The sequence below is a fragment of the Poecilia reticulata genome, chromosome 14 (genome assembly GCF_904066995.2).
Source record: "Poecilia reticulata chromosome 14, P_reticulata-male-v2, whole genome shotgun sequence".
In the NCBI taxonomy this organism is placed as follows: domain Eukaryota; kingdom Metazoa; phylum Chordata; class Actinopteri; order Cyprinodontiformes; family Poeciliidae; genus Poecilia; species Poecilia reticulata.
The window spans coordinates 20,799,276-20,820,076 of NC_088843.1; the positions used below are offsets into that span (position 1 = coordinate 20,799,276).

A 20,801-nucleotide genomic window follows, 5' to 3' on the forward strand; every position below is an offset into this window, starting at 1 on the left:
TCTTAAACCATGTTGAACAGAACCTTTTGAATATCAAATTTCCGAAAAAGCTCTTTAAACAAAGTAGGACGATGGAAGGAGCCACAGTGTCTTTTAAATTCTGGAGATTTTAGTCAAGATGAATATCTTCCGGGGAGGTTCAGGATTAAACTTGTTCTGCCTAATGTTTGTTACCTTGATCGAAAGCTGTGACAGAGACGCAACAATTCGTGTTTTTTTTTGTTTGTTTGTTTGTTTGTTAGTTTGAATGCTTTTGTCAGACTGTAGGAATAAAAACCTTACCATCATGTCAGAAAATCAGTTTTCATTATGTTTCAAAGACTGAAATATGCTAGGATAAATGAATACTACGCATAATAAAAAGCTACCTGCCAGAGACAGCAATATGTTTTTCAAAGGTTTTACTCTCTCTCAAAAAAAAAAAATTAAGGCTATTTCATAAAAAGGAAACGTCTAAACCAAAACAGTTATATATCAAGAAGGCGTAAACAGATTCCCTCTCTGGGTTTTTATTTGTAGCGTGAAGTGATTGCAGCCTGTGATCATTCTTGCTGCTGTAACGACACAGAAGCATTCAAACTTTTCCAACACGACCGTCGCTGAAACAACGCAGCATTTACTGCTCACACGATCTTCGATTTAAACACAAAAACAACTCCTTGGCTTTACTGGAATTACGTCCAATTTCATTAATTAAAACCAGTCAGAAGCCAGCAAACAGTTTTAGAGGTTTCGTCACAAAGTCTTGAATCAAATCACCACCTTTGGTTACACGGGCCTGAAGCGCCGTGCTTCTCCTCTGAACACTAAAACCCTAAAACAAACAAAGGAAAAACAGACACAAACATTGTTAACCTGACCTAATCAATGACTTATTCAAGTTAACCGGTTCAATAAACAACTCCATGTGGCTCAACACTCGGGTGCAAAAGGTGTCAGGAAATTAAAATATTGTTCACTATTGATGCTTGCGGGATATTCAGTATGACTGCAGCTGATGAGAAACTAAATGTCAGTGGAAATAATCAGTGTCTCTTCCTCTGTCAGGTGTGACCAATGCCCCTTTTTTCATTGGGCAATGAAAAAAGGTCATTTTTTCATTGGTCAATATTGAAATATTAGTACAAATATTTCCCCTACATTAATTTTTTTTTTCACATTTTACAAGCACAGTGTATTTTATTTAGGTTTTATTCAAATTTTATGTAACAAACCACTTTTACTTGAATGTTTTTACTGCAGTTAAAACAACACGTTGGTTTTGCTTTGTGTTGACTAAAAACTCAGAAAGTTACAACCAATAACTCTCTTACTTTGCTTAATAGCATTTAACTGTGCAGGTCATGCCTGAAATCCGGATGCGCAGAATCGCGGCTCCGAGTGTAAACTGGGTCACAGAGAGTAAACACTATAAAAATATGCATCATCTGCAGCATTGTTCATTAAAATGGCACATTGTTAATGTATTAAAAGGACATATGTACAGGAGGCACACTCAGTGAGAGCATTGTATTAGGAAATGCATTCAGCAAGTACTTCTACTTTCAATACTTTTAGTGTGTTTATAAAAAAGGGTACGTGCTTGCTTTTATACAAGTAAAATGATTTTAAAAAGAAGTGAATCTTGACTCTACTTTTCTTTTTTAAGAGAAAAATTGTTTGCCTTTTTCAGTGGAAGTAAATCAGGAGCTTTACATATACTGTTCTGAATATAGCAAAAAAAAATGCATATATTGTAAAACATTTTAAAGAACATTATTATTTTAAAGCCTTACTGTGCATGCACAGGTGGATTATTTTATACCAACAAAGTCACATGGGCCCCCCCCCCCCCCACATCCCCCGGTGGTACCGGTGAGTCTACATGCCATCAGGAGCTCCGTCTCTTTTTATCTTCTTGCGCACAAGTTGCTTAGTGCAGGTGATTCGTCTCGTAATGCCGTTATGCTTGAGGCTGGTAGACTCGTGACTTACATTGTACATTGTCTCACCTTCAGAGGCTGTGCAGCTAACTCTTGCACAGGTGTTGTTTATTCTTCAACAGGTAAGTCATTTCTTTTTCTGTCATGTTTCTTGCTTAACTACGAGCTGATTAAACTCAGAAGCTGAGTTTAATCAGCTTCTTTGCTTGTCTGATCACAGCCGTTCTCTGCTTGCTTTTTGTGTTTTTTTGTGACTCCCATTTGTTTCTGCGCTCTGTTTTATTTCTGGTTCAACCTTACCCTTGATTTGGAGGAAGGGGGGGTGTTAGATCATGTTAGACGTGCCAGCTGGAGAATGGGATGATTTGTGCCCCTCCTGTTTGGGGATGGTATCAGACTGCGTTCCTCGAGGGCTGGAGTCCTGCACCTTTAAGATTTGTTCCCTCTCCATCACACTTGGAAGTAAACGGTGAAACCGTCTCACTAGCATATGGTCAGACTAGACAGAGCTCTGCTAATCATTCATATTGGAGCCAGGTGTGCTGAAACAGAGCGATATCTAAGAGTTGCAAGTTTCCAGCCTTTGAGGAATGACTTAAGGGAGACTCTTACTGATTTGGCTGCATTGATACAAGCATTTGTGTACAAACATATTTGCCCCCTTACAGATTTTAATTGTTTCTGCTTTTTAGTCATTTGGTTCATCGAGATTTTTTTTTTTTTTCTATCAAACACAAAGTCAACCTGAATAAATACAAAATGATTTCATTAAATCTATCCAAACCAACCTGACCCTGTTTGAAAAAGTAATTGTCCCATAAACCCGACTGGTTCTCCTGTTGCACACTAAATAATGAGTCAGTGTGGTTTTGTGTTTCTATTGTAGAAAAGACAAGTATGAGAGCATCAGAGACCATTTCTCTCCAGCAGCCATTGCATTGCTCGATTGCCATTGACTTGCACCATAAATAAATCTTTATGACTTTGCTCAAATAACAAATTATTCCACCTTAGCTCACTTCTCCCAGCACATAAACAATTATAGAACCATTATTATTTAAGTCTAACATCACAGGTAATGGATAATGATAAGCTGCCAGATTACTCAAACTAACAAATAAATATTTAACCACTACATAATCAGGGATAGAGTTGTGCAGTAACTATATTTACTCATTTAGATTTAATTGAGTGACATTTATGAAAAAATATATACTTTTAGGAGTATTTTTACTGCTCTGTACTTTTTACTTTTACTTGAGTAATGTTATTATGAAGTATTGCGACTCTTACATGAGTAACACTTTTGGAGTCTCTACCAACTGCAAGAAAACAAATATGTTTCAACCAAAAATTTACCAGACAAAAACCAAGTGTTTGTTAAAGTTTCGTAAGTTTTATGTTGAAAGAAGTTTATATGGAAATATTTTCTTTTGTCTGATTTTATCAATTTTTGTTACTTAGATGAATTATTGTCACAGTTAAGATTTTCCACTTTATATTTTGGTCCACCTGATGTAATTTTTAAATATTATATAATTGATCATTTGATAAGTTACTCAGTACTTGAGTAGCATTTTCATCAAATACATTTTTAGTCTTGAGTAATTTCTTAGGTGGCTACTTTTTACTTTTACTTGCTACTCTTGGGTGAGTACGACTTTTGGGTTACTCTACCCGCCTCTGCTCAGGGATAAACGGCCAACTTTTCCCACAATAGCATGAACTTTTAGCACACTTAATACATTTCTTTAATTTAGCTACTAATTTATATTTACCTGTTACCACACACGTAATGGAGCAAAAATTAGCGTCTCCGCTTATCAACAGCCGTTACTACCGTTTGCTTACCGTTGGCTCGCGGAGTCAAAGGTTTTCAATATTGTGTTCGATATGCCCTCTGGTGGCGAACGTCTGCAACTACATGCTTACTGCCACCCTCAGTGTAAACATGAGAAATGCAGCTTGATGAATAATTTCCATATTACAACAGAACCGTCTTCAATTAAAACAAAAATAAATGAAGCGGTGTAGCTATGTCCAATATCTATTCTGTTGCACTCCCTTGGCATCAAAATCAACCTATTTCAGTTCAGGCCACACACAGCATCTCAGTTGGATTAAAGTTCAGATTATGATTGGACCGCTCCAAAATTTTAAGTTGGTTTTGTTTTGAGCCATTCAGACTTGAACCTGCTGGCGATCTTCAAATCATTGTCCATCTGCAGAACTGAGGTGCTCTTGAACTTCAGATCGCAAACTGATGGTCAGACATTCGCTTTTCAGGGTTCTGCTAGAGAGCAGAACTCATGGCTCCAGGTCCTGAGGCAGCAAAGCAGCTCCAGACCATCACACCACCATGTTTGACTGTTGGTGTGATGTTCTGGTTCTTAAATGCTCTTACTTTTATACCAGATGTAACAAGACCCACACTTTCCAGACTTTTGTCTCATCAATCCACATAAGGCTAGAACGATGAGACAAACCTGAATCATGGTTCGTCAGCATCACTCCTGGACGGGATGTTCCTTATAATAAATGGATTACTGAATTACTGCATCATAAAATGATGATCAACCTGTACCTGTACAAGAACATTGAATAAAAACCTGACTTTCTGTCATGTGCCATTTTCACTTCAACTTATGTGACAAAATATTTGCTGGGCTGGAAATTCTATTCTGAAAGCTCAGGTGATGCATTTTCTTCTCTAGAGGCAGAGAGTGAGACAGACAGAGAGAGAGACAGAGAGAGAGACGGGAGGTTTTTAACAGTGCTTTGTCACGAGCAGTGAGAAAATCAACTAAAGATGCCAGAGGGTCCGTCTGTGAGAAACTGAGAGGAGAACAGCATGTATAATGCCATAAGCTTCATGAATTTTCATCCGTCACCAGCAACTATTCTTTTTGCATACAAAAGCAACACCCTATTCTTATTAATCCAAATGTTAATGCTTGTCCCTTCTGTTGCCTTGGTAATGCACAGTGACACACAAATGAATCCAGAAAGCCAAGGTTTTTGTGGAAATATATATATATATATATTGCTTTGGGGCTTTAAACAAGCTGGGACCTGATTGGAATTTATTGATTTTACATTTAGAATGTTTTTGTTTTTTTATCAGATAAATGCTTTCTTACTGATGCAGAGACAAAGCAGTAACAAACATCTCATCTACTGGTGCGCATTTGATTAGGATGTGGTCCTTGGTTTTATATGCTTGAGCAGTTTGGAGTCATAGTGATTTTTTTTTTTTTTTATGGTAAATGACGCTTATGCCTTAGGGAGTCAGATGAATGTCTTGACTTTTACTGACATTTATTTGAGTAGGTGTTTGGCATGGTAATGATCACAAAAAAATCTGATGGGCAAAGAGATCGCGCAAGGTGGGATTTCAAAAATCCTGCTGCCTCAGTTTATGTCAATAGGTGTACCGAGGAGAGCTCATAAGATCAAAACTCTGCGGCGATAATAATGTGTGGGAATAAGACAAATCTCGTATATCCTCGGGCATAAAGCCGCCTGCTAGAGTCTGTATACAAATGAGCAGACATGTAAACTGAACGTTCAACTAGTAAAAATAAAAGCAAGAAAATTAGGACCATTTGCAATTTCTTGCTTTGATAAAATGAATTAGAAAATATTTAAATTCACCCGTCCTTTTGGATGCTGCATACATTTCCAAATGTTATGTTTATTTTATCTGTTATGACTGTGCTTCTGGGCAGAATTATTCAGAATAAATTTAAGCTATGCAACATTTATGTCCCACATTTGCTTTTACCAAAGAAGGATCAGGAAGCCCAGCTCTTTCAGTTACCCATCCAGGTTGTTTGATCCAACACTCCTGGTGCAGTCCAGTTATCTCGTAATTATGAAATCTTTTCTCATAATTACGAGATCGTAATTAGGAGTGCCTATTTTCTTTTTCTTTGGTGAGCTCATTAACAAAACGAAAACATTTTTACAGTTAAGAAATTTTTTTCTAAAACTCTCTAAAGCTTCTTAAGCACACAATTAAAACTACAAAGCTAAATGATGAAAATAAAACTACTAAAAGTAAAAAATACAACCAATTAAATCCACAAGCAGTGTTGGAGCTCCAGAGCGGCGCTGAGCTGTGAGGGAGCTCCTGCCTGGTGCTCTGCTGAGGCCTCTGGAGCAACTGGAGGATAAACGTTCAGAGTCATCAGGGCTCGGTCCATGGTTCTACAGAAGGGGAACCATGGCTGGAACCAGGGCTAGTCTGGAGAACCAAAAGAACCAGGGGCCACTCCATGCACCTCTACCTGCCAAGGAGCTGCCTCAGCCGGCCATAAACCCTCCACAACCTCATCCCTCCCACAGAGAACCATTAAAAATAGCCCAAGAACGGTTTCCTGAGGCGCACATCTTCATCCCAGCCATCAACTTTTCCTCAGGTCTACCTCACAGAGAGCAGGGCATGCTTCAGCCTCTGAACAGCTTCAGCACAGGTTTGGAGAATCCCATTCCTGCTCTACAAGGCGATAATTTCAGTACAGAAAGAGAGCATGTTTATTGGACTAAAAACACTAAACATTGAGTGATTATGTAAACTAAACATCCCCACAAGCCCATGGCAACCGGAGGGGTGAAAAGTGTTAATCTGTCCAAAACGTTCCAACTTTTGGATGCGCAGTTTACCTTACTTAGTAAAGGACTTACTGCAGGTTACAGTAAAGACTTATGGTTTCAATGTAAATATGAAATGCAACAATATCATCACAGAGTCAAATTAGATCTCTACTATGAGGATAAATCCACTTCAGAGCCTCAGCCTTTCACTCCAAAATCAGATTGGACTCCAATGTTTAGTGTTTTAGTCCTACTTCCACCTCAGACACTTACCCTTGTTACTGCTGATCAAGACTTTTTCCAAAATCATTTCCATCCAATTCATATCAAGTCCAACATTAGTTATGAAGAATTTAAAGCTCTTCAGGAATTAAAGTGAAATAAAAACATCGTTATAAAACCAATATTTACAAGAGGGGTATAGACAACTTTGATACCAAATATTATAAAAAATAAATAAAAAAAAACAGGGAGACCAATTGTTTCCGACTGTGATAGTCGGCAGAGTATTTGGATTACTTTTTAGAGCTTTTATCCACCAAGAATACAAGCTTAACGTCACGTATGATTTTAAATAAAATGTTAATTAATTATTCCTGAAGATTCCTTTCTATTTTCACTCGACACCGATAGTCTTTGCACAAATATAGACATTAAGGAAAAGAATTGAGGCAGTGAGAAAGATCTTCAGAGGATATCCAGACAAAAAGATGATCGGAGAAAGAGCTCGTACAGCTGTTAGAAATAAACCTCACCGGGAATGGCTGGGTTCAATGGAGAATTTTTTTCTGCAGGGCAAAAAATTCGCCCTGCTTACGCAAATATTTTTATGGCCCAGAGGGAGACCTCAGCCCTAAAACAATGTTAAAAGAAACCCATACATTATTTCCGATTTCTGATGATATTTGGGTCGTTTAGTCATATTCTGAAGAGTCTTTAAGGACAATCACAATACCTCAAAAAACTCATCTTTTAAATATAACCACTTATAAGACAAAATTTTCAACACAGCCACTTTTTGGATATTAAAGTATTCTTTAAGCCTAGAGATACGCATGCTTTACCGTTTAAGACAAGTTTTCACCCCAAACATATTTTTGCCGGTATCATTAAATCACAATTATTGCGATTTCATAGGATCTGTAGTCAGCAGGCTGACTTGAGAGAAGCCACTAAAACGTTGTTCTCCGCTGTGGCCAGCAGAGGGTGCTGTCGCTCTTTCCTAAGGAAATGCTTCAAATCATTCTTGGAAACTACGTAAGCCCATTGATACGTCATCTCTCCTGCCCTTCGTCACCACATTTTCTCCGCCTTCAACCAAATTGATCAAAGTCGTTGTAGTGACTATTTGTCCAACAACTCAAAATTCCAACAAAAAAAAAAAAAATCTAAAACTTACAGGTGAATTCAATTCAAATAGCCACTGGATGCACCGTGTGTTTCTGGCTTACGCAGTTCCAAAAAATCTGTCAAAAATGCAGATGTTTTGGAGTTACAGGCTCCACAGGACTCTGCTGCTTCTGTTGCCACTTGCTCTGATTATCTCACCTGTTCACTGACTGATGGACTGAATGGGTGAAGTGACTGTCAAAGTAACTGATAAAAAAAAATGTGACCACCCACGTGCATAAATCACTACCTAAAACCTTAGATCTTTATATTCCAGATGTTCCAACACCTGAATGTTTAGCAGTTTTTGGACTGGATCTAAAACCTGACTGGTGTTTTTCTGAAACATAGACATGTTAAACCTTGATGTCAGATTATTAAACACCGAGGCATCGAGACTCCTTCTCTCACAGCCAGATTAAGGCTGGATTATCACTTTTGTCTTTCCAAACACTGAATCCTGTCCCACGTTTCCCGTTTGGGCACAAACGTCAGGAACGCTGATGGACGAGACGCTTCACTGTTGAAAATAAAACCCAACACCAACATAATTCGAGTTAAACTTCATGACTTTATAATTGGACACATAACCTGCCCTCGTACCTCCAGTCTGAAGCTGTCGGGACTCCAGAACTCGATCTTAACCTTAGATGACAGACAAAAATCAGAATGACTTTCTTTTATTGTCATTTCCTGTCCTCTGTGGGACACCGTAGAGCTCGAGTCCAAGCAGTAATATTTTATCAGTGTAATCAGATTCATTAACAGAAACTAAACCAGAGCTAAACTTAAATCAAGGCCTGAGGGGAAATATTCAGCTCAACCCGTTTCCACTGACAGCATCACTTCAGTGTCCACAGCAGATCATCTGGAGACGCTGGTGCCCCCCTTCCTCCCTCCCTCCCAGTGTTTCACTCTTCAAAAAGGAAAAAAAAAAAAAGACTAAAACATTCATTGTGAAGCTTGAATTGGATTGGTGTCGTTTCAGCAGGACGGGTTCAGTGGAAGACGGTCTGTCTCCAGCGTTTGTCGGCCGTGAACGGCCACAGACACTCGCTGATGGCGACGGAGAACGCTCGCGGCTCCACGCTCAGGTTCAGCTGCTCCAGGCGGGAACAGTTCAACTGGCTGTTGACTGGACGAGGAGCGGACCCGGAAGGCAGCTCCGTCAGCTGTGGACAGGTGGAGAGACGGCATGAGATGAAACAACAGAACCACCAGCAGAACTCCAATCATTACCACTTCATCTATTGGCAGCAAGTAATAATGAATGTCTTAGGAAAACACGATCAGCTGCAGCTGATTGCTGTTCCAATGAAACGATCAGCTGACTCACAGGTACAAGGTGATTGGACGGCAGGTTGAAGGCCTGCGCCATGGCAACAGCCATCTCATATTTGGTCATCTGCTCTTTACCAGAGAAATGGAAGATTCCTCGGATGGACGGATCCTGCTGAGAGAAACAGATTTGGTTTCAGAGACCTGGTTGGGAACTCCTCCTTATTTAGCATTTTCACAACTTCATCTGGCTCCAATATCAGCTCATTAGCATATTAGCTCATTAGCATATTAGCTTATTAGCATATCAGCAGAGCTGTGTAGATATGACTGCAGGCTAGTGAGGCAGTTTTCCCATCTTACCCAACAGTGGAGGACTAGACACATCTAAAGGCAGCAGGACTTCAGCCCTCGGGGAATGCAGTCATTAATAGTAATATGTAACTCGTTGAAATAACTAAGTTTTCTGTCCCTAAGCGTTAAAATGACTTCAGTTTGTAGTGGAGGACATTCAGGGTCAGAACATTTTATTCAAAGCATTAACAGACCTACACACTCCTGTCATCAAACTCCTGACCTTGTGTTGACACACGGCCGTATTGCCTCATAGTTCTTTGTTAAATCTCAGACCCTGCACCAAGCGAGAACAGAGGACTAACAGAGGAGAATAATAATAATCTCAAGTTTTATCTCGGTCCAGTTGCCAAACTTCCTCAAAGTCACGGCTCTGAGGATCCTTCGGTTCCAGTTCTCGGCAGTAACAACTTCATGACTTCTCCTGAAATAAAATTGATTCTATTAACAATAAAATGATTGTCATCCTCCTGAACATGAAGGCTTCATCCTCAGTAAATTAAGCAGCATTAATGTAACTATAGAACTGATCTGTGTTCTATAGTCGGCTGAGATTTGACTTATCAAACATCAGGGCCTCACGTATGCAACACTGCACAGTTTTCACAGTAAAACTTGGCGTATGGACAAATTTAGAAAAGTGCAGCGCACAAAAAAATTCAAATGTATAAAGCCGTACGCACGCACATACCTGCACACCTTTCCTTTATGCATCCCAATTTGCGGGAAATGGAACTGCTGCTGGTCTGCCTGTCACCACCCATGAATACATCTTAATGTACATTAGTATAAATACAGGGAAGTCTGACACTAAAAGTACTATTCACATTGGAGTGAGGTTTTCACGTCCTTTTACTTTTATTTTCTTTATTTTGTGTGCGTGTTATGTTACTGTCTGAGCATAAATGCGGTTCAGTTTCATTGTTTACGTTTAAACAATAAAATATTAAAGTCATGATGAACATCGAGTTTGATGCTTCTTGGTCTAAATAACTGAACGAAGTCAGATTTCAAGTTTCAGTGTATTTAGGTGAGTTTTGACGCAGAAAAAGTTTGCGTGGCTGTCGCACATTTCCACAGCAGGTCAAAACTTTCCGCTTATTTACGTAAACTTTCACGCCAAATCCATTTTTATTAATGCCGACCTGTGCGTAAAGTGAGGCGGCGCGCATTTTTTGTGCGTACGCACGCTGTATACATGAGGGCCCAGATCTTTATTTTTCAGACGATGTGGATACTTGGAACGACGGCAATTCTTCAGAGAAGGCCCCAATAAAAATAATAAAGAAACAGAATCATTTCTGACAGCAGAGACCTTTCTGGTATAACAAAGTAATCGTAGCTCTACTCTGCTTTCATCTTACACCAACATTTAACCAGGTTTGATGTCCTAAAACACTGAAGAGCGACAAACATGCAAAACATCAGAAAGCAGGAAGGCAGCAAATACTTTTGCACTCTGCTTTTCTGGAGTATAGCATTAATATATATTAGTATATATTAAAATAAAATATTACATTTATATAATATTTATTCAATATATAACATCATTAAATATCATTTTGTTTAAAGTTTTCTTACATGTTTTGGAGGATCTGCCAGCCAAAACTCATTTAGATGACCCTGGTTTCACACACCCACAGGTCAAACTGATCTGACATCATCATCATCTTCTTCTTCATCAGTAGTAGGAGCGGCGGCGCTCTGAACTCCCACCTGTCTCGCTCTCTCAGCCAGCTTCCTGCAGACGGCGGCGACGTTTCGAGCGTCGGTGGGGAAGCGCTGCAGGCAGTGGTCCAGCGCCCGCCGCTCCTCCGTCGCCTCCTGGACCTGTTGCCATAGCGACGTCACGGCGCTCTCCGTCACAGACTCCACCTCCCCGAACAGGATGGGAACACGCAGGATCACAGCGCCTGAAACAGGGGAGCCGTCAGTCCACCAATGAACCATGAGGTCATCCTGAGCTGCCTCCGTAGTCATGATGCTACATCATCGGGTAACTTTAAGCCGTCAGCGCCACCTGCTGGCCCCCACAGGTGAGTCACCTGGACAACAAGACAGGCCACCTGTTGTCTGCCAGTCGTTTACCTGGACAGTGTCTGAGCGCCTCCCTCTCTCCCTCCAGCTTGCTCCGCCCGTACAGGTTGAGTGGGTTGGGACAGTCGTCCTCGCCGTACGGAGGGTTCCGGCCGTCAAACACGTAGTCAGTGCTGATGTAGATGAGCAGGGCACCGCAGGCGGCTGTGGTCAGAAGGGTCAAAGGTCAAAGGTTGCAGGAAACGTACATGACCGTGGTCCTCCTGGCACATGAACGCCAGGATTGTTAAAATCCATTTTCCTTGCGATCAGAACCAAAACACAATCCCCTGGTTTGGACCAGTCAGACTGGTTCTGTAGTACCAGAAGGTTTCCGTCACAGAATCCACCTCCCAGAGGTGACAAGTTTGTTTTGCTGTTAGAGCAAAAACAAACTTCCTGTTTTTGGATTTCTAGATTTATTTGAACCAACTGGGTTGTGGTACCAGACCTGATTGGACCAGGTCATAAAGAACCAGAGTGGGTCCGGGTCTGAACCAGGGGCAGATCTACGGGTGAGGGGGGGGGGGCAACAGGAGGCCACTAAATTTTAAAATGGAGACAAAAACAACGTTAGATAATATTAATGACATTAATGTCTTCATTCTCTGTAGAAATCCCTGTGCAGACAGTAGATATTAACAGTCTACAGGATTTACAAATGTTATCAATTCATCACTAATTATGTTAAATACGAAGCAAATAACACAGAAATGCAGTGAAACTGCATCACATTATTGAAATGCTACTTTGTTTTATATATGAAGAAGCAAAGATGATGCATGAATCCATTCAATCATTTCCCAAAAAGCAAACAAGTCATAGATCATTCTTTCTAGAGCCGCAGCATGCTGCTCTAACTGCAGAGACTCTGTGTAATTAAAACTATTCATGTTATGAAAATTAAACTGGAAAACGTTTAAAGAGACGAGTCCAATGAACCTGGAGTCATTAATTGGTCGATTTCATTTTGTTGAGGTGCAATTAAAAAGTAAGAGAAGCGACTCAGCAGATAAACGGACCAACACTAACGTCTGATTTCATCTTTAGAAACAGTAAAAGTGGAAAATTGCCTAAATTCGGGTTTTATGACCAACGTTTAAAAAACTATACAAATAAATAAATACAAAATAACTAAATGACAACATTTATACCAAGAACTTTTCTTAGTTTTCTGCCAAGGAACATGGAGCCATTAAATAGATTTTTGGTTTTTATTGCCTCTATTTTCCCATAATGCACCGCTGAGCTCCAGCATAGACCCTGCCTTGACCTCTGACCTCCAACACCCACCACCCCTCCCCCCCGATATAAAAGGCTGTGGTCTGAACCTGGAGTCTGGCTCCGCGGTGTCATGTGACTACTGACCTGTCTCCCTGGAGACTGTGCTGGAGGCGTGGACGTTCAGGCTGACCGCCGCGTCCGCGTTTCTCTCCATGACGTCCGGACGGCGTTCTGCGGCGCAGTGGACAAGAACGTCGGGCTGGAACAGAAAGGCTCAGGTTACCATGACGACACCGGCTGAAGTCAATCAGCACCAGAATCTGAGCAGACCTTTAATTGACCCTCCAGTTTATTTCTCTTTACTAAAAAAAAACTGATGATGTCAGAGGATCAGTGACATCATCAATGGTACTTCCTGATGTTTCTCTGCTGCTAAAAGTGAATCCACAAAATGTCTGATTTACAGACAAAATTAATCTCTCTGAAAGCGACATTGCTGCACCCATGACCTTTGACCCTGTCTGGCTGTCCAAGGAGAGAGACGCTGCAAACATTTTGAAAATGAGGCAACGTTCAAATTAATGCAGCAAATTAATTAGTTATTAGCCGCCATTACTTAAACGGCTTAACAGTAAGAGGGAACAATTCAGTTCAATCATAACTTATTGATCCCAATCAGTTTTATTGGGATCATAACTGATCCCGATCATAACTGATCCCAAATTTAGAAAAGTGCAGCGCACAAAAAAACTCAGATGTATAAAGCCATGCGCACGCACATACCTGCACACCTTTCCTTTATGCATCCCAATTTGCGGGAAATAGTACTGCTGCTGGTCAGTTCTATTTCTGAGATCAATAATAATTTGATCACAAAGTATTATTGATAATACAGTTTAAAAGTATTATTAATTGGGGGAGATCTGCTGTAGCAGTCTGTGTAACAACCAATCAGAAGAGTCCTCTGACTGAAGACACTCTGGATGGACTGATGAAGAGGATGCTGCGGGTTGCCAGGTTGTGCTGAAGGATCAGATCCAACTCTGATCCAGAAGAATCTGGATTTTACTGGATGTTCAGATCTTTCATGTTCATTCATTCATATTTTAGAATCAGTATTTGAGTAAACTTACAGAAATTAAATCTGATCTAAAACTCAAAGATGATGATGAGTGAAAACATTTCATCTGTTCTGAGATCAATAAAGTCAACCTCAGTCTGGTTTAGTCCAAGCATTCAGAAGCCTCCGTTTGGTCTAGTCCAAGCATTAAAGAGCCTCAGTTTGGTCTAGTCCAAGCATTCAGGAAGTCTGTAGTCTGCTATTGGTGGAAGGGGTGGTTCAGTCAACCAATCATCGCAGAGGCTGCAGCCAATCACACGCAGCGACAGGATGCATCTAGACCCGCACAGAGCAGAGGAGGTCAAAAGTTTTCATACGGGGTCGGGTTCAGGTACCTTGGTCTCCTGCAGCAGTCGGCGCACGGCGTCCTCGTCGGTCAAGTCACAGCGCAGGAAGCGGGGCCTGGCCCGCCGCAGGCCGGTTCCCCTCACCGTCCAGCCATGGTTCTGGAACTCCCTGCAGACGGCCCGACCCAGAAGGCCCGTCGCTCCGGTAACCACAACCCTCGGGCCCTGGGGCAGGACCTCATCCTGGGGATGAGCGGAGAGCCAGGTTAGACAGTTAAGACAGGGCCATATCCTGTTGCTATGGAAACGGCAAGTTCAATATCAAACTGAAGGGAGGGTCCGAAATACCGAGAGGAACTGAATATTAACACCAGAGAACCGCTAGAATCCAGAACCAGAGGAAACCAGAACCAGAACTAGTCCTAGAGCACATTTAGAAACAACATGGAGGCCTCACTTTGATGACAGCTCTACTCGGTCTCCATGGAGACGCTCGGTTCTGGCTCCTAATACGGGACCACCTCGCCTCGCTGGCATACCTGAGTTCGCACCTGTCTCTGCTACCCGTCGAGACCTGCCTGGCCCAACCTGTTCCTATCCGACCCAGTTCTACCACCTGTTCCCACCTGCAGACCCGGAGCCACGCCTCCAGCAGTTTTTTGTTTTTTTTTTACAGGTAAACTGTACCTGGACCAGCTGCACGAGCCCGGGGCTGAACACCAGCCTCTGTTCTGCGCATGCGCTGCTCATGTCCGTCCACTGATCGGTACCGATTCTGGTGTCAGTCACTGATCTCTGTCTGAGGACTTTCTACGCAACTCGCTCCTTCACTTCCGGTCAGATCAGCTGATTGCCGTAAAGCAGCACTGGCGATAGCAGGCGGCTAACCGGAAATGACCAGAGCAGCACCAGCTGAACTGTGATGCGGGTCCATAACGCATGACTCGGAGCCAAGTGCTGATTTCCTGATTTCTACCGAATTTGCGAACCCACCTGCAGAGCCGAGAACTGGAACCCAGGCATCTGACGCGGACCGCCACGAAACCGCAGAACCAGAACCACCCAGCTGCAGCTCCCGATATGGCAAAGGAAATGACGATTCTTCTGCTGCTGGTTATTTCTAGAGTTGCAAGTAACGAGGTGGCCCACTACCGCCACCGCATGGTCAGGAGCGAGAACTGGACCAAAACTCAAATCAGAACCTTGAGTTTCAGAAAAATAAAGTCTAAATCAGAAATGGACAATTCCATCCTCTGAAACGTCCACCTGCAACTTTTAAATACATCCCTCCTCTAACTCACCTGGACCAATCAATGGCTCTGTACCTGGGTTACTGCTGGAGACAACACCAATGTGGACAGGAGAGAGAGAGTGTTGCTGACAGACTGGAGATGGGCGAGCAAGCTTTAGTGAAACAGGGAGAGAGAGAGAGCAGCAGCCTCGTCTGTCAGTCAGCTCCACAAATAGAAAGTTCTCTCTCTCCTGCAGTGTTGCTGTGGATCGTCTGGTTCTGAACCCAGAGACTCCAGAACTGGAACCAGCTGCAGCGGGAACCTGGACTATTGGTTGTATAGTAATAGTAATAGTAATATTCTATCTGGACCTGGAGCCGGACTCTGCTGGGTCCAGAACCTGAATGATCTGAGTCGGTTCTGATCTCTGATCTGATTCCAGGTAAACAGATCTGATTGGTACAACTGTTTATGTTTAATTATGTTATTTATTTTAACTAAACAATAAACTCATTTAGCTTTGAAAATGTTTTGATGTATGATTTCAGTTTCAGAACTTTTTCCCGTTGAGTCGAAGTTAAACCGAGCCACAAAACCCAAAACTCTGAGATTTAAACTCTGAAGAAATGTATGTAAAGTCAGCAGCAGGGAGTCGCAGTAATATGACTGATTAATCAGTTTTATTACTGATTAATCAGTGTTATTAGTGACTAATCAGTGTTATTAGTGATTACTAACACCAATAAAATGATTAATCACTAATAAGGTATTCTTTAATCATGACATGAGGATGAAGTGCAGAACTTTCTGAGGAGAATCATAAATAAAGACAAAATAACAAATATAGAAAGTTAAACCGGAATATTGACATAATGCTGTAAACTTGATAGCTACAACATGGAAGGTAATTTAGCCGTTTAAATATTTCTGTAGAAATTACTTAGAGTTTCTAGTAAACCCATCATTAACACCAAACACCAGCATAATGGGTTTTAAAAAAATCTTTTTTCTCCACAGAAACAAACTATGAGCATGCTGGAGGAAGGAAGAGGAGCGAGGAAGGACCTTGGTGCACATGGCCGCGCTGAAGCTGACCTGCCACCTCATCACAGCTCCAGCCCACAGATCCTTCCCTGTTCGCTAGTTCCTGCAGACAAGAAGTCGGAGGTCACCTGGACAGGTGAGAGTGAGGTGGAGTACCTGGACATCTTCAGCAGGGATGATGAGGAGGAGGATGAAGGCAGCGAATGGTCTGAGGAGGATCTGTCTCTACACTTCTCTCCCTCCGTTATCCTCCAATCAGACGATGAAGAGTCGGAGCCTGAGAGTGGCTTAGAGTGTGCACGCGTAACCATGGAAACACAGGTGAGTTTTTCTGACATTGTCACTGATTTACCTTCCCAAGAACAGAAGATAAAAACGTTCTTTCATCAGATTTGATCCTGGAAGTGATTCAGGTTTCCTCTGCTGTTCTCATTAAAATCCATCTAGAGGACGTTTTACAGAATCATGTGGCTTTATGGAACTAATGCCTGAATATTTACACACGTCTTAGTGCAGAGCTGCAGATCTCAGATAGAATGCACATTGTTGCCATTTCCCTCATGATGGTCACACTGAATCCAGACGGGTTAAAAGACAAAACATTCAAACATTTAGATATTTGTCAGTTTCCAGCAGTGACTGGGCCAAAGGCAGGGACAACTGGACACGTGCCCGTCCATCACAAGGTTTATTTTGCATTCCCATAATTTGTTCAAGTTCCTGACTTTCCTGTCCACCCTGTCATTTTGTGGTCACTGTCCCTTTAAGAGACCGGTGGGTGCAGTTACTCCAAAGTCATGCACTCAGCTGTAATTGTTTTGGTTTTCGCCTGTTGTGGTCAAACATTAAATTATATTTGGTTGAATTAGAACACGTTGACCATCTGTCAATATTTTCTTTATGTCATGGTTTAAACTAGTTTGTCAGCAGACGCTCTGTTCCTCCAGACGTTTCTCCAGTCTGTTCAGATGAACTCCGAGGTTTTTATATTCCTCCACTTCTTCTCCATGAATGGAAACAGGATAAATCCTGACCCTGTTTCTTCTGAAATCATCTCTTTTGTTTTGTTTCCATCCGAGATGATTTGATTGTTCCCTCCATGCCGCCAAGTGTCCAGCAGCTCTCCGTCCTCTGGTCCATCTCTGAACCAGAGACTGCTGGAAGTCTGAAGAGCAGAGAGAGAAAGGAATGGTGAGAGTCCAGAACCCTGAGGAACTCCTGCTGCCTCCCAGGTCAATCCTCAGTCCTTCAGTCTGTTAGCAAGGTGGCCATAGATGTAGATCAGATAGATTAGATTAGATTTATTGTATTTGTTTATAGATCCAGGTAAGTCTGCTGGATATCCTGCAGAGCAGATCAGATTAATCTGATCCTCAGAGCCGCTGCTTTGAAGAAGAAAAATGACAATACGGCCTTTGTAGAAACTGGATCCTGCACCATGACAATAACGTTCCATAAATCCACAAAGAACTGGCTGACAATTAAGACCTGGGCCTAGTTAAAGTCCAGACCTTGAACTCACAGAGATTATAGAAATAAGCTAGTGAAGAAACCAAATGTCTCCTGGAGGAATCATCCAAACCTTCTCAGGCTGATGTCAGAGAGACGGTGCTTCTCACTGAAGCTGCTTTAGCCGAACGGGGCAGCAGCTGATAGTGTGTGAGTGATTCTTCACTTTTGTTTAATGAGTAAAACCATCAATGGGGGACATTTCTTAAGAACTGAATACTTCATCACATGAGCATATTTGTCTTCCTGTCTGCTTACCTGAACAGGTGATGAAGAAGGACGACCCTCCTGAGAGGGGAGGAGTTACCGAAAGTCATTCCCGTCCATTTTCATTTCTACGCCAGAACAGCATGCCTGCATCGCTGCACACACATCCCACAGCCGGCGGCGAGGCTGCCAGCTACCGGGTCTACAAAGGCCGCATTGCAGGGGCCAATAGCGGTAAAAGCTTCTCTGTCTATAGACTGATGGAGTTCAGATACTTAGAAAATAATTTCAATGTAATCCTAAAACACAGCAGCAGTTCATCCAAGGTCATTACTGAAACATAAGAGAGATACAACATTGACTTAGGATGGATTGGTTGGTTGGATGATTCATTGGTTGGTTGGTTGGTTGGTTGGTTGGTTGGTTGGTTGGTTGGTCATCAGGTTTCCATACTGAGTTGTGAAGCTGATCAGCCGTTTGTCCTCAAAGCCTTTTGCTGCTCATTATTTCATGTAAACTAGATTGAACTGACTTCCATCCTGCTTCCCTGTTCAAACATGACCTGATCTGGTGCCAGACTGAGTTCTGATCCAGTTTTCTGATCTTTCAGGTCTCCCGCTGGAAGGAAGCCGGCGATGCCTTCAGAAATCTTATTCTCTGGATGAAAGTAAAACAAAGATGGCGTCAAGCCTCTTAATGAATATCCTGTCCAAGAAGATGCAGGTGGAGCAGAGCAGCAGCACAGCCAACAGCCTGAAGAAGCTGGAGGCAGCACCTGCCCCACCCGCTCCACATGCCCCCCCTGCTGGGCAGCAGGGTGAACAGCAGGGGAAGACAGGTGCATCCAAAGCTCCACTGCACCTGGTCAGAGATGTGAAGAGTTTCAACAGCCTCAACAACAGCAAAGCTGTTAGCATAAACTCAACGAGCTGCAATGCTATTGGCCAGGAGGAGAGCGTCTCACGTCACCCTGCTGCAGAGGGTAAACATCGTGCTGCCATGGTTACGGCATCTCTCAGCAAATCACAGAACAGGCAACAGGACGACCCTGGCAGCCGTCCAGCAGCAAATAAGAAACAAAACACTCATCCAATGGACAAGTCTGAAGACATGCCCCCCGTCCACCATGTCCAACCGATCCGCCACGTCCAACCCATCTGTCATGTCCAACCCGTCCACCATGTCCAACCTGTCCGCCATGTCCCTTCAGAGCTGAACCAATCGGAGACAGCTGCAGTCTCCTTTGCCCCCTTGCAGCGCTCACCACCTGATCTCCAGAAACAGAAGTCCTCCAAGTCTGCCCCAGACCCCCACTTCCGTCCATGCTCCACCCAGTGCCAGCGCTCCACCCGATGTGAAGCTTCTCCCATTGCTCCCATCCAGCTCCTCCATCCCTGTTTTTACAGGCTGCAGCCCAACCTGAGAAGCGTCCCCTTTATTCACCCTCCTCTGACCTGCATGTCATCCCACCTCCATCCCCAAGCTCCCCCCCACCTGTTGGTGAACCCTGACAAAAGTCCAATCAAAGTCAGGGATAACTCTTCCAATCGGACTGAAACCAGTGGAAATCTGGACCGCAGGAGCTTTGGGAGACGTGAACAGGTTCAACTGCCGCAGCAGCCCTTACCTGTGAGTTCACAGACTTTCACACCTGGCCAGGTATGCAAGGACCTGGTTTCCATTGCAGCACCGGGAGCCTTGCTTAGTGTCCCTGCTTCCTGTCACCTTGTGTTAGACGCCAGCAGTCAACATGGCTTCTACATGGACACCGGTCCAGCAGCTCAGAGGAAGCTGCTACTGGACCCGGAAACTGGACGCTTCGTCCAGGTGTTCCTACCTGCAGGCTCCGCCCCCCCAATGTTGGGGGGCAACCCAACAGTCCTGCCAGTCATTCAGTTTCCACTGATGGGCGTGCCCTTGCTGTACAGTGGCCCCTACCTACCTGTTACCATGACAACACCTCATGATGACGTCACCATGATCCTTCATCACACCTGAAGCTCCAGCTGCTCCTCTAGATTTAATTTTTTATTAATTCATTCATGTTTAATGTCAGTGACAAGAACAAACTGGAAACCAAAGGACTTTAAATAGGCCGTCTCTGCTACAGCAGCTTCCCTCCTCAGGAGGTCAAAGTTCATCATAAGTTCTGTTGACAAACCGTAATGTGATCAGTGGAGGACTTCAGGGTTAGGGTTAGGGTTAACCCTTTGCTTCTGAGCTTTACTGACTCCTTCGTGTCTATTAAATGTCAATAAAACTTCAACATGAAAAGCAGTGGAGTTCATAAAAATAAGGCTGCAACTTCATTTAATGTGAAATCTGTGCTGAAATCAAAAATGTCAGATTTTCATTCTTTCAATGTCAAACTTTGAAGTTGCAGGTTTGAATAAATTAACCATTGTGATCAAATTTGTGCTCAAGACTCTTACATTTTAAATTTGATAATCATCTTGTTTGAGATGGCCACATTCTTAAGTCAACATGGCAGTGGAACTGGACTCGTTGTTTCTTGGATATGTGGACAGTTTGGTTCCACCGATCAGAACCGATCGGAACTGAA

The 20,801-nt window shown here is 42.7% G+C and overlaps 2 protein-coding genes across 9 annotated transcripts; one reads left to right on the forward strand and one right to left on the reverse strand.

Annotated features, from left to right (window-relative positions):
* Nucleotides 1–8,571: 8,571 nt before the first annotated feature.
* Nucleotides 8,572–15,360, reverse strand: mat2b (methionine adenosyltransferase 2 non-catalytic beta subunit methionine). Of its 5 annotated transcripts, none has more exons than XM_081615253.1 (8): nt 15,240–15,360; nt 14,295–14,489; nt 12,984–13,098; nt 11,628–11,780; nt 11,256–11,452; nt 11,121–11,162; nt 9,244–9,360; nt 8,572–9,079 (listed from the first exon to the last, which is right to left on the reverse strand). In XM_081615253.1, exons 1-8 carry the CDS (start codon nt 15,267–15,269, stop codon nt 8,906–8,908), a joined length of 1,023 nt encoding a protein of 340 aa, XP_081471379.1. In that variant the 5' UTR covers nt 15,270–15,360; the 3' UTR covers nt 8,572–8,905. The 5 variants fall into 5 exon arrangements, with proteins under 5 accessions (XP_081471379.1, XP_081471377.1, XP_081471378.1 ...); XM_081615251.1 differs by lacking the exon at nt 15,240–15,360 and adding an exon at nt 14,934–15,113; XM_081615252.1 differs by lacking the exon at nt 15,240–15,360 and adding an exon at nt 14,934–15,112 and having other exon boundaries at nt 9,244–9,357.
* Nucleotides 15,361–15,627: 267 nt separating this feature from the next.
* Nucleotides 15,628–20,650, forward strand: LOC103459938 (uncharacterized). 4 transcript variants are annotated; one of them, XM_008401878.3, is made up of 4 exons: nt 15,628–15,920; nt 16,496–16,843; nt 18,298–18,472; nt 18,849–20,650. In XM_008401878.3, exons 2-4 carry the CDS (start codon nt 16,505–16,507, stop codon nt 20,234–20,236), a joined length of 1,902 nt encoding a protein of 633 aa, XP_008400100.2. In that variant the 5' UTR covers nt 15,628–15,920; nt 16,496–16,504; the 3' UTR covers nt 20,237–20,650. The 4 variants fall into 4 exon arrangements, with proteins under 4 accessions (XP_008400100.2, XP_081471375.1, XP_081471374.1 ...); XM_081615249.1 differs by lacking the exon at nt 15,628–15,920 and adding an exon at nt 17,602–17,754 and having other exon boundaries at nt 16,735–16,843; XM_081615248.1 differs by lacking the exon at nt 15,628–15,920 and adding an exon at nt 17,602–17,713 and having other exon boundaries at nt 16,735–16,843.
* The last annotated feature ends 151 nt before the right edge of the window (nt 20,651–20,801 follow it).

Bases quoted from the DNA above. Each gene is read 5' to 3' on its own strand.
- LOC103459938 (XM_008401878.3), top strand. From the start codon at position 16,505: ATGAGCATGCTGGAGGAAGGAAGAGGAGCGAGGAAGGACCTTGGTGCA. The intron at 16,844-18,297 runs GTGAGTTTTTCT...TTACCTGAACAG, and splicing joins GCGTAACCATGGAAACACAG to GTGATGAAGAAGGACGACCC. The intron at 18,473-18,848 runs GTAAAAGCTTCT...CTGATCTTTCAG, and splicing joins CATTGCAGGGGCCAATAGCG to GTCTCCCGCTGGAAGGAAGC.
- mat2b (XM_081615251.1), bottom strand. From the start codon at position 14,996: ATGAGCAGCGCATGCGCAGAACAGAGGCTGGTGTTCAGCCCCGGGCTC. The intron at 11,453-11,627 runs GTAAACGACTGG...CCCCTGTTTCAG, and splicing joins GGCGCTCAGACACTGTCCAG to GCGCTGTGATCCTGCGTGTT. The intron at 9,361-11,120 runs GTAAGAAAACTT...TGTTTCTCTCAG, and splicing joins TGGCAGATCCTCCAAAACAT to CAGGATCCGTCCATCCGAGG.